At 36.6% G+C, this 14015-nt stretch overlaps 1 protein-coding gene across 1 annotated transcript in view; it reads right to left on the reverse strand.

Annotated features, from left to right (window-relative positions):
• Positions 1-283: 283 nt before the first annotated feature.
• Positions 284-14015, reverse strand: part of COL4A5 (collagen type IV alpha 5 chain) — a 273437-nt gene continuing 259705 nt past the window's right edge. Inside the window, 6 exon segments of the mRNA XM_033201238.1 lie at positions 284-1563; positions 2414-2586; positions 2929-3043; positions 5230-5407; positions 10488-10700; positions 12073-12171. Coding sequence (XP_033057129.1) covers positions 1482-1563; positions 2414-2586; positions 2929-3043; positions 5230-5407; positions 10488-10700; positions 12073-12171 — 860 coding nt within the window. The 3' untranslated portion in view covers positions 284-1481.

Raw genomic sequence — 14015 nt, forward strand, 5'->3', positions numbered from 1 at the left:
ATTAATGAATTCTTCCCCAAATAGAAGCCAGTTGTTTCCTTTCTCAGCCATTAACACAATGTTGTCAAGAAATTTATTACCTCAGAAATATCTTCCAATAGGTAGTTTTCTTCATTGGAAAAAGTTTACATTACTATATGTTTTCTATCTACTATCAGAGTGATCAAAGCATGGAGAAACCGATTCCCTGGGAAAAGATGACTTGTTGACGTGCAGATTGCTAATCTATCTGTAAATGAGCAGGGGTTTTTTCCACACAGGCTGAAGAGATACACAACAGACCATCCTTACAACATATATCTTTAATTAAATTTATATTGGTGGATTTAAAAAAACATTAAGTGAGAAGATGACAGCTAGGGAAATAAGGCATCCTGTGAGTATTTATAATAAAATATTTAAAATTTAAAAAGAATAAGAAACATCAATTGGCTTTTTGTAACTTAAAAGAGACTAACCAAGTGTTGTTTCCCAGTTTTGTACAAGCAGAGACCACAGGAAGATTCTTACATAAGCAGCACAGGGAAGAGAATTGTTAATTCTATGTGTGTGCTTTGTTTCTCAGAATTGTTTGGAAGAACTTGTCCAGTCAGAAATCAGTAAAAACAAGATGTAAGAAACATTAAAACAGGGGGCATATGGTCTTAAGAGATAATCTTGGAGAATATAGCAAAAGACAAATTCCTCCATTAGATATTATAATTTGGTATGTAACATGAACATTTAAAATTCTGATTAAAGTGACTAAAAGGGTTTGTTTTTTAAAAAAATCAAAACAGAACTTAGGGGATAAAACTCAAAATAAATTTACTCTCAGTAGTAACTTGATGTAGGAATATAAATCCTCTCACTTTGATAAACATGAATACAAAATATTGCTGTCTGTATTCTAAGGTTTCCTACATTTTCTGTAAAAGGTGATTCATGCTATGTCATATGTAAATGAGTCAACATTTTGAGCTAAAAGGCTGTTCACAATATACACATCCTTTACTTACAAAGCAAAATAGGCTTAACACCTTTATATTAAAAACCTGGGATACAGCAGGATTAGTAGCACCATGAAAAATAGTTCTTCCCACAAACTGCAGTCTTTTATTTTACTCAGTGTAACTCTTAACTGAATTTTTTGTGTACCATTTTAGTAACTGGGCAAAATATATAATTTTCATCTTATAATTCTTGGAGAAAATCATTCTGGACCCAAAAAAGTAAATTCACTTTCTTATTTCTTTAGTAGAAAAATAATAGAGACCTTGCTCTGGTGCACTGCTGAGGTACATCTGAATCTTCATGGTTACTAGTCAGCATGTTATCTTGGTCATATGTAGTAGCACCATTGACGGCAGCAGTAGTAAAGTTGGGGACAATGAGACATTGCATCCTAGAAATTTTATATATTTATATATATATGTGTGTGTATATATATATATATATATATATATATCACATTTTAAAACACACAAGGAATTCTTCAAATGTTATGTCCTCTTCATGCACACTTGACATCGGCTAATTCGTGTCCTCAAGTCTCCTGCTTTCAGCGTTTCTGACTGAGGTTTACTGGGAAATAAGAAATAAGACAATCAGATCCATATTTTCTGGTATTTCAATTCTGTTATTGGTTCAAATTTATAACTAAACATTCTCTTTGTGTTAAGTAGCTCTCTTGGTGACTTAATGGTTTACTTTTCAGCAATATGATCTAATGCAGTGACTAATATGGTTGAAGAACCATTAGTGGTCACAGATATTTTGTAACTATTCTCCCCAACACTATTATCTTTGTATATTTGTGTCTCCCTCTTATTTTCTATTTTTTTCTCTTTCTCTCATACATTTTTCTAATATTCACAGGATGAGGGAAATCTGGGCAACTGATGATGAATAGATAACAAGGACCATAAGAAAAATATCAAGTAGTGATAATTCAAAAGCAACACAGAAAAATAAATTTAAAGTGAAAAAAATCAATAGATTGAAGTATCCTGAGGTACATATATTATGTATGTCTTGCTCATTCAAACACTTAAATCAGAATCTTTAAAATATCCTGGGAAAGGAGACCACTGAACTGAGAGGGAGAAGACAGACTGTAACTTCATTTCCTGGGGTGGCCTCAATCTAGTTGAATAGCTGCTGACTTATTAGGAAGGTCACATAACCTTTCTTTATCTCTGTTTCATTATTGAAGGATTGCTACTAAGCTATCACGAACCAAACTCACCTAATATTAATCAAGTCTGTTTTTCTGACCTGAGTCATGTATATGAGAAGAACAAGCAAGAACAAAGTACACAATCCAATACATTCCTAACATTTGTTGAGAATAAACCGCCCATAAATTGTCTCTTTCTTCCCTAGCATCTCTGAAGGAAGCTTTGGACCTGAATTAAAGCTATAAGCACTTTACCTGAACATGTCTGACACATCTACAGTTGCCAGCCAAAAGCTGTAGGAGTTGGCATAGTAGTTACAGGTACCCCTCCCATGACATTCGATGAAGGGAGCTGAACGAAACTCTTCCAAGCAGGAACCAGGAGAGGCTAGGGCTTGACCTGAGCCTTCTGCCCCTGCACTTGTATGCTATAAAAGACAAGGAAAAACGTGCCACAATACCCATCTGCTATAATAGCTTAGTGAATATCCAAAGATGTGTGCTGGCCTTGGCCAGATTCAAATCCAGTGAACGAACAGGCCCAGAGGTAAGACAATAGTATCCACACCAAGGGTAGTCAAAAAAAGTAATAGGCAGATTATGAAAATGTTACAAAAAATGTGGGAGGGGGAACAGAGTGCTTGGATAGAAGCTGTTTGAAGTTTAAGCTTCTTATTATGCAAATGACAGGGATTCCTCATATTGGGAAGAAATGTAGATGGAACAGACAGTCAGCTGTGATGACAAATGCAAGGAAGTGTGTAAAATACCATCATGAAGGAATAACCAATCCACAGAGAATCCCATCCCTGAGGACAACGGGGAATCTGGATCGTCTGACTGTGAACTGCGATTACCACAGCTGGAGCTTCACATACTGCACATCTGGTAAAGGAAAGGAAAAGGAACATAATCTACAGAGTGAGCACGTGAAAAGTAGCCGTCCTGCTTAATGAAGCCTTCCTTGGCATGGAAGCCAATTAATGTGTCTTTCAATGATCACAAAAGGTGAAGAAATGCACTTTGAGGATTGCATTTGCTAAGTATTGTCTCACAATATACATAATAAACTGTAAACTTTTGTCAAAAAACTGCAGAACCAGTGCAATGGCCTTTTGATATTCCATTCTGCCCTAAATTTCTATTCATACTTCCTATAGTCAATGCCTTAATTGCCATAAGAGTTTGGCTTGCTGTATTGCACATACTACTTGTTGTCAAAGTGCTCAATTGGAGAGGAGACACTTAGTAATGCTGAAACTGTGGTAAGAACAATGTCAGAAAGACTGGAAAATATAAGAAACGGACACTTTCTCAATCTCTACCCATTATTCTTGCTCCAAAGGACATTTATTAAACATTTGACTGGCCGGGCGCGGTGGCTCAAGCCTGTAATCCCAGCACTTTGGGAGGCCGAGACGGGCGGATCACGAGGTCAAGAGATGGAGACCATCCTGGCTAATACGGTGAAACCCCCTCTCTACTTAAAAATACAAAAAACTAGCCGGGCGACGAGGCGGGTGCCTGTAGTCCCAGCTACTCGGGAGGCTGAGGCAGGAGAATGGCGTAAACCTGGGAGGCGGAGCTTGCAGTGAGCTGAGATCTGGCCACTGCACTCCAGCCTGGGTGGCAGAGCAAGACTCCGTCTCAAAAAAAAAAAAAAAAAAAAAAAAAAAAAAAAAAAAAAAAAAAAAAAATTTGACTATATATGGAGAAGTACAACATATCCAGAATGCTGGGCAGGTACCCAGGCACTTGGAGATGTGGCTGAAATCTATAAAATCAAGTAAAATAGCAACAGAATGAATATAGCTGAGCCTTCCATATCTTCAATAAAAAACATGACTGGACCTCTTGACATATTACTGAGGCCAGTTTTGCAGTTTACCTAACAAAATAAGTAATACATTTAGACAAGGTTTTACTCCCAAGAGTTGGGACTGACAAAATTACACACACACACACTCACACACTCCCAAATTCCCAAAGGATTCAGGAAAATGTATTAAAAAGGGCACCATGAATTTGCTACTAAGGCTGAACCAGCTTTAATCTTTATATTTACTATCAAAGGAAGCAGACTTTCCAGCAATTCATCCTTTATGGTTACTGAAATCCTGGGTCATGATCAGAATAAAAATGGCAATAACCAACATTCTTGGGAGACTGAGTCAAACTAGGTTTCAAAATGGCAAAACTCTATTAATGGTATCCTCTTAGTTACTCATGCTCCAAATCTCAGCTACCATCTTCTTCCCACAGCTATCAACTGTCAAATCCTATCTAGCCTAATATCGTGATACATGTACCCTACTGTGAGTTCCAATTTACTCACATCAGGGCTATAGCAATACCGTTCAATCCAACTGTTCTCTCTACCTCAAGACTATCCCTTCTGTAATCCATGTTACACACTGATGGCACTATAATCTAATCTGAAGTGTAGCTCTAAAATATTTCGGGGCTCCTTGTAACATATCAAGTAAACTTCAAACTACAATTTGGTACAGAAGGCCTTCTACCATCTGGGCCCAAGCTAACTTTACAATCTTTTCTCCCAACATAACCTTTACATACTACACCCTAGACACATTACTTTATTACCTATTGTCATTTTATCTGCCTAGTATATATCTCCCCTTTATAACTGCCTGTGCCTCAAGTCCGTCTAGTCATTCAAGGACTGATCAGTTCAAGACATATTTTTTCCATATGGTCATCCCAGATTTCTCCCTTTGAAATTAAACATCTCTTTCCCTATGCTTTCATAACATTTTTATTATATTTATTGTGGAACTTAGCCCAAATCTGATATATATTAGACAAATTTATGTAATAAATAAGTACTACACTGTGAGTTATCTGACTATTACACTATGTCTATCATGGGGCCTGGTCAAAAGCAGACCACCAATAAATATGAGTCAAACTAAATACGTATTGAATAGTAAGAGGTACCTCTGTTCTACCTAACCTAGGAGGAATATCATCAGATTGTTAGCTTTGGACTCACATATGACTAGCTAATTAACTGGGGATTGGTAAAAGTCACAGCTAAATCAATACCTTACCGACTAATGAATGGCTGGATGCTCTGGCCCTTTAGGGGTTGCATGCTCACTGGCATGGGCTCTGGGGTAGACAGCCAGTAAGAATAGTCATTTCTTGAAGCAAAGTTGCAAACATTATTGATGTTGCAGAACATGAAAGGCATGGTACTAAAGCGACGAAGGCAGCTGCCAGCTGTCCCTAGAAAGATTTGGAGAGAAAACAATAAAGGACTGCATGATGATGATACTTTAGTTTCTTCTAAAACACAGCAGATAGCCTTTCAAGGAAACTTGCCAGCTTTTCATAGGTAATAAATATACTGTATTTCTTAAATCTAAGATTTACTCATATTTTAACATTTATAAAATTAGGATGTGTTTTATAATGTATGCTAATATTTATTGTGGTAGCTCATTATATTATTCCCCAATGCTGTTTTTAAACTAGTGATGCATCTTATAAACAATGGTGTCTTATGCAGAATATTTAGTCATTCATTGTGTGCAACTGAAGGACACATACTGAGTCCTTACGATATATTATCAATATTTCGTGCTCCAGGCTGCCCTCTCTTCTTCTAAGACATCCTCAGTGTGTATCTTGTGTGAATTTGCAATCTCCTTAGGCCTAGGGACAACAGTAATACTGGCCAGTGTGCAGAGCCACCACAGACAGGTTTGAAGAATACGTAAAAAGGAAAAAAATAAGATAGGAGGGAAAGATGTGAGGGGAAAGCAAACCAAAAAAAGAAAGAAACTAATCTTTGAAATTCAGAGCTAGTAGGGACAAGAGAGGTTATTTTTACTTGTGATCAAGCCTTTCTTTTCTCATTTACTCACAAAAGAATGATGAAAAATGCACTTACACTTTTGAAAGTTAAATATCTAAAGTTTTGATATCTAAATTTCATCATAAGTTTAAATTGATACTGTGCCAGTATTAAGATATTAGCTATTGTCTCTCAGCTCCACACCCACTCTTCTGTATTCCACTTTGTAATAGTAGGGACTGGGAATTTGCAAACCACATTTCTACCTTGCCAGCTTTCATTTATGGTGTTTTGTGAATATTGATATCTAAGAACAAACTTTTATATCACTCTTTTAAATGCATCCAATATAATGATTTGAGATCTAACATTTACCATTATAGAAAATATATAAACTTGTCTTTAACAGTTGGAAATTATACATTGTTCCTTCTACATTTAAAAATTATATTTCCCTTCCACTTTTCTCACACAGTTTTATCCTAATGTAACATATTTTTATTTTTGAAAGTTTTTTATTGATCATGCTATCATATTTCTCAAAAATTAAAATTGAATATACTCTTTAAAAACTTTTTGTGACTATAAGACTTTACATGTTAAATGTTTTACTTTGACCTGTTATTATTAATTCATAACTGATAAAAATATATGTATTATAAATTTTTATATAATTATTACAATAAACTTTTATTAGAAACATATTTCTTAGTAAGATGGATTAAAAGTGAATTACAGAGCTTGAGTTAATGGAGACGTTAACAAAACTATTAATTTTTTATTTATGCAAAATAATGGGGTACATGAACATATATATACATATACATATACATATGAACATATATATACATATATATACATGTATGTATATAATGCACAGTGATCAAGTCAGGGTATTTAGGGTGTATATCATGCATGTACAATATTTTTTTTAAGTATAGTCATCCTCTACTGCTATCAAATATGGAATTAATTCCTTCTTACTGTATGTTTGTATCCCTTAACCCACTTCTCTTAATCCTCCCGCTTCCCCACACTTACCCTTCCCAGTCTCTGCTATCTGTCTTTCCACTCTCTGCCTCCATGTGTTCAAATTTTTAGCTCCCACATATAAGTGAGAACATGTGATACTTGTCTTTTTGTGCCTGGCTTATTTCACTTAAGATAATGACTTCTACTTCTAACCATGTTGCTGCAAATGACATGATTTCATTTTTTTATATGGCTGAATAATATTCCATTGTGTGTATACACCACATCTTCCTTATCCATTCATCCTTTGCTGGATGCTTAGGTTGATTCCATATCTTTGCTATTGTGAATAGTGCTACAATAAACATGTGAGTGCAACTATCCCTTTGATATATTAGTTTCTTTTGGGTAAATATCCAGTAATGGGATTGCTGGATTTAACAGTAATTGTATCTTTAGCAAAGCTGTTATTTTGAATTATCCCTTTGAATTTGTCTGTCAGAGGTTTTCATACTTCAAGGCAATGTGCAAGAGTATGACTCTTACAAGTGGAGAAAGCATGACAGTGAAAGTAGATATGGGAAAGGAGATTGCCCAAAGCACATCTGCTCAAGTCAGATTGACTTTAGGAGAAAATACATATAAAAGTCAAGGAGTTGAAATTTGATTTTTAAAAAATTATGCCTCCATGCATCTTGGAAATTCTTCATATATTCAAAGGGGTATGCTTATCTCAGACTGAAGATGACTGATAAAAGACTAATAGATCTTAAACCTGTACTGTCAGAATTATTTGGAATTTTTATACAATAGATTTGGCATAGGACTAGGAGTCTTCAGAAAATTCCCTAGGTTGAAAATCATTGATTTAGTCAAATTTATCCATTTAAAAAACTGGTTAAGAAAAACCTGACTGACTCACAGTCCTGTAAGAGTGAACAAGGGAAAATTTAAAAAGAAATGGATTTAGAATTGGCAGGTGTTGGATTCAAGTCCTACCTCCATCACTTTCTAACTGTGTAAGGTTTCAGTAAGTTATTTAACCTATTAGCCAGTCTCTTTGTGTGTAAAATGAAAAAGCAGAATATTTCTATACATTTTTCTTAATCATAGTTGTGTAAATTAATTAGACAATGGACATGAAAGTGCTTTGTACATTATAAAGTAATTTAAAAAGAAAACTATTCTACTGCCTAATTTAGGACAGAGTTGAAAATACCCAGTCTTATAAGGAAGAGAAAAGAAAGGCAAATAAAAGGAAGGCCCATAATGATGGAAGTATCTGGAGTATCTGGTTGCACCTGTGGCTGCCCACAATGATGCAGAATTCTGGGATATAGTCTCCAAATTTTTGAAGAGAGAGTGATCCCATATACTCCCAATGCCCTCTATACCCTACAGTTATAAGACTTTAATAGACTAATGCTTCTCAGTATGTTTTATTTTTCTCCCAGACATAAAAGCTTTAGTATTTAATCCATCTTCTCCGTCCTCTTTCTTACATTGTATAATCCTTCCACTAATTCAACACAGACTGCATTTATTCTATCAGAAGGTAATTGTTTCTTTAACATCAAAGTTACAGCTGCCTCTATCTTTGCTTAGTCATCAAGATACCTCCAATGTGATCCTTGTGTGAGCCCCAGCAAAGCCTCTGCAATCCAGGACCATTCCTAGGATCTTGGGCTCTGTCATGGCCTTCCCTGTGTCTGAGGCCTAAACTACCAGAGTCACGGCCTATTTATAGACTCTAAATCTGACTGTTCTTATTCGAGCAAATACGTGGATTCTGAAAAGTTATAATTACATGCTGATAGCAGATTCTATCTTCTCTTTGCATTACATTTTTTAATTTCATAGTGCTCAAAACTTCTAATGGTTCCTCTGTTGATCTGGTAGGTTAGGGATGTGAAGTTTAAAGTTTGATTATAAGTCTGACAGTGTAGAGAGATTGAACAAAAAAGAAGAATTTTATAGGAGAAAGACTAGAGAAAATTATCTGAAGAGATTAAATTATTTAGATATGTATTATTCAATTAAATTATGGAAAGATAATTTAATTACTAATTTAATGAAGATTTGTCAGTTATAAAATGTAAAAACATGTAACCAAGTGAAAAAGAGAAAGAAAAGTGCAGAGGAAAGTTGAAAAAGAGAAAAAGGAAATATAAGTGGAAAAAAAAAGAAGACGGAGAAGAAAGCTATTGGGCAAACCCTTACGTTATTTGGTTTCATAAAATGACCTATGACCACTGACTTACATGTAAGTGAATATCCTTACTCTGGTGGGCTAGAACTGGCTGGCAGGTGTGGCCATATCCCTTCTAAAAGTAGGGAGTAAAGCTGACCTCCGGGGTCTCTGTTGCTACAGAACCGTTTCCACAGAATGAATGGCCCAGCCAATGAGACCTCAGGAAGCTTCTCATCATAGAGATCCCAGAAACTGGGAGCCCAGACTATCTTCTTAAAAGTCTTTATGGAGGCAAAGGGGATAGTCAGTCCTAAAATAGGCAGCCCTGCTGGGCGTGGTGGCTCACGCCTGTAATTCCAACACTTTAGGAGGCAGAAGTGGGCAGATCATGAGGTCAGCAGTTCAAGACCAGCCTGGCCAACATGGTGAAACCTCGTCTCTACTAAAAATACAAAAATTAGCCAGGCATGCTGGCGGGTGCCTGTAATCCCAGCTACTCGGGAGGCTGAGGCAGAAGAATTGCTTGAACCTGGGAGGCAGAGGTTGCAGTGAGCCGAGACCGCGCCATTGCACACCAGCCTGGATGATAGAGGGAGACTCCGTCTCAAAAAAAAAAAAAGCACCACGCAGCCCCAGGTAAGACAATGGGACTTCAACATCCAAAGTCAAAATTCCAGGAAAAGAATTCATGGGGATGTAAGAGTCCTTGAGAGTGATTCAGTCCAGTGTCATCCCATCAACCTAGCTGCCCACCCCAGTATAGAGAAGATACATGGGAGCACTTTAAATGAAATGGATTTTGTACAGAAATGTCATACTTTATATAGCTTTAAATGACTCCAGTAATACTTTATAAAGCTAAGGTACTTATTTGAGGAAGTACAAACTAGCATAATTAAGCAATGACCTTACTTTCTTTGATCTATGAACCAAGATTCTCTTCAGAACTTATGAACTTGATGAAGACCAGTTTCAAAGATGAGGTAACTATCTCCCATGAATTATAAACACTGCACACTCAAGCAGCTGCTATACTGCAAAGAGCCCAGTGAAACTGTTTCATTAATAGCTAATCTAAATAAAAGTAAATGTGGCCTTTGTGAAATGATTTGCTTTAGGCCAAGAATTGCACTCATAAGAGCTAATTAATGCTTTTAGTTTAAGGTTAAATATTATTTATTTAAAAATCATGGTGAATATATTCAGTTGCCTTTGACATGGTTTTCAATTCGGAAGCCCCAAAAGAATAGAGAGAGGGACTTTGGCCAAGGCTACTCTAGAACCCAACAGGATTTCTGAAACAAAAACAAAATGCACAGTAGGAAATTAAATATTGATTATCTCACCCAAGTCTTGACCATGGGCTCTTTTATTTCCTTGTACATACAGGAGAGAAAAGCCTTCATAGATCTGAAGTGTTCCCTGTGGGCATTGCGGTGCATCCATTGTTTGGCTGTGGCGTGTAATAAGAAATCCATGTGCAATAGAGGAGGTTCCGGGGGGACCTGGGGGACCTTGCAATCCATCTGGCCCGGGGGGACCATCCAAACCACGGGTACCTATTTCCACGAAAACATCAGTATACAAGATTAAGTAAGCTCTGATCCACTCTTACGGTTATTGACAAAACATTATTACCTCATTTGACTAGTTAACTTACTTGATATTTATAGAGTGTCTATAAAGGCATTGTCAGATATCATGGGCTAGGAGACAAATAAAATATGCTTATTTGGAGAGTCTGTATGTTATTTAGTCTCTCGTTGTATTAAAAGAATCTGAACTCCATGACCAATTTTCAGCCTGCTGTTTTGTTCATCAATGAGAAAGGAAGGGTGTGGTTGCCATCAGTCTGCCAGCTTCATTGCTGAAAAACATTTTCCTTTGAATCTGTCTGGGGAAATTATTCTCAGGCATACCTTTTTGTGTAGAGAACAGGCAGGGCATTCTAAAGAAGTATTTTCAAAATGCCCATTTTCAATCTACCACTGGCTTCCCTTCCTGATTTAGCCTCTTGGTTTGAGTTCATTTAATAATTTTCTGTATACACAGGCCTTTGGACAGTGTGTGCATAAATTTTCATTTTAGGGAAAGTTCACAGAAACTCTTGTGATGAAGACGACACTAACTCGTTATTTCCCTAGAAACATAGCATTAATGAAATGGCAGGGCATTGACTCTAGGAAGGCTATAGGTATTACCACTCTGCCTTGCTGCCACTGATATTTGAAATACAAACTCTTTATGTTTATTTAGAGTTATATTTATATAATCTAGAGTTGTTAACATATATTACTGATCTATATAATGTATGATCCTCTATTCTATTTTAGAAATCTTAACATTAGTGTATTTTTTATTTCAAGTTGACTCAAATTCTTTTTGGAAGTAGATTGAGTACAGATTGAAAATCTAATAGATATCAGACTCAATATTATCAGGAGCACCTATTAATGCTCCTAATATCAATTTATCATCTCAACATGAAACGTCACCATGACTCTTAAAGGTCTATGGCAATCATTTAAACTGTTCATTTATATTTGCTGCTCTTTATGAAAGAAATTACAGCCTGCTGTGATATTTTCAAATGTGGAAATATTCACAATAATTTCAAGCAAAGGATTTAAATCAACATATTGAAAATTTGCTGAACAAGTAAGTACAGTGAGTGCCTGGAAAATTCTCATCGTGAGAAAGAACTGAGCTTTCCACTGCTCTAAACACAAATAAAAGTAACCTTGTATGCTTCTCTTATAGTGACAAATCTCCTTATTATGTGCTTTGCTATTTTCCCCAGTTCCATATTCACCAGTCAGCTATGCTAACATCAAGGGAAGATCTCACAGCTCTAAGTGGAGGCCCTATGTCCAGAGGTCTCCCAGACTCAAAGACTTTCCCTCCACCAACAGCATGTTTTACTTGTCTTACCTGGCTGTCCTGGCAGACCTGGGTCTCCTTTGCGCCCTCCTGCACCATCAAAGCCAGGGAGTCCATTGCGTCCAGGATCTCCTGGAGGGCCAGTTGGACCTACAGGAAAATAAATGAGGTATTCAAATAAGAGTAGAATATTCTCACATCTGGACAGATCTAGGGGACAAAAGATTCTCGAGACACTGAATTCCCAATATGGTTTTGTCTTAAATCCAGAAAAATGAAGAGATAACTCAAGTCCAGGACCAAAGAAGCCAACAAGGATTTAGCTTTAGTTTTAAATAATCCATTTGCTTCTGGGATGCTTTTAATGGAGTTGTGTTCTCTTGGTCTTCAGAATCAGACAAGAATGTAAGTCCCAACTTTTGTTTACCATCCCACCATAAGTTACTGCCAGGTATACTTTGTTTTTGATAAGACTATCACTTGATCACTTAATAAGAGCAAGAGACTGAAGTTAGTTCTTGCTTTCTTTTATAATAATTAATGAAAGTTGGCTATAAGCATAGAGTAAAATGGCCACCTAGACACCAGTTAGTTTAAAAGACAAGGTGCTTCACAGTGGGAAACTGATAGCCCAACAAATCAGCTTTCAATCTTTCTGATGGATGATGTACAGAAAGCACCAGATCTTAAATGCATTTTCATTTCATTATAATTTTTTTAACATTAACCAGTTGTTCAAATTGGAACAGACAGAGGGGCTAATTAGTAACCTGACATGGTCTAAAAGAAATTCAACCATGAGAAATTAACACTTTCAAGAAAAAAGAAAACGGAACTTGTGGTGGTCTGGTATTCTACTAGTTGCTAAGACTCCTATTGTCAGAGACAACCTCTGACATGTAAAAGGAGAACTAGGGAAATATTCTCCAATGAATAAGCCTTAAAAGAATGACCTGCACAGGAGTGATGAGAGAGGGCATCCTTGTCTTGTGCCATTTTCAAACGGAATGCTTCCAGCTTTTGCCCATTCAGTATGATATTGGCTGTGGGTTTGTCATAAATAGCTCTTATTATTTTGAGATACGTCCCATCAATACCTAGTTTATTGAGAGTTTTTAGCATAAAGGGCTGTTGAATTTTGTCGAAGGCCTTTTCTGCATCTATTGAGATAATCGTGTTTTTTTGTCATTGGTTCTGTTCATGTGATGGGTTACGTTTATTAATTTGTGTATGTTGAACCAGCTTTGCATCCCAGCAATGAAGCCAACTTAATTGTGGCGGACAAGCTTTTTGATGTGCTGCTAGATTTGGTTTGCCAGTATTTCCTTGAGGATTTTTGCATCAATGTTCATCAGGGACATTGGACTGAAATTTTCTTTTTTGTGTGTCTCTCTGCCAGGTTTTGGTATCAGGATGATGCTGGCCTCATAAAATGAGTTAGGGAGGAGTCCCCCTTTTTGTATCATTTGGAATAGTTTCAGAAGGAATGGTACCAGCTCCACTTTGTACCTCTGGCAGAATTCGCCTGTGAATCCGTCTGGTCCTGGACTTTTTTTGGGTGGAGGGTATTAATTACTGCCTCAATTTCAGAACTTGTTATTGGCCTATTCAGGGATTTCACTTCTTCCTGGTTTAGTCTTGGGAGTGTGTATGTGTCCAGGAATTTATCCATTTCTTTTAGATTTTTTAGTTTATTTGCATAGAGGTGTTTATAGTATTCTCTGATGGTAGTTTGTATTTCTGTGGGATCAGTGGTGATATCCCCTTCATCACTTTTTATTGTGTCCATTTGATTCTTCTCTCTTTTCTTCTTTATTAGTCTTGCTAGTGGTCTATCCACTTTGTAGATCTTTTTAAAAAACCAGCTCCTTGAACTGCACAAGATGGCTGAATAGGAACAGCTGCAGCCTCCAGCTCCCAGTGTGAGTGACACAGAAGATGGGTGATTTCTGCATTTCTAACTGAGGTACTGGGTTCATCTCATTGGGGTGTGT

The sequence above is a fragment of the Trachypithecus francoisi genome, unplaced genomic scaffold, assembly GCF_009764315.1.
Source record: "Trachypithecus francoisi isolate TF-2019V2 unplaced genomic scaffold, Tfra_2.0 Lachesis_group6, whole genome shotgun sequence".
In the NCBI taxonomy this organism is placed as follows: domain Eukaryota; kingdom Metazoa; phylum Chordata; class Mammalia; order Primates; family Cercopithecidae; genus Trachypithecus; species Trachypithecus francoisi.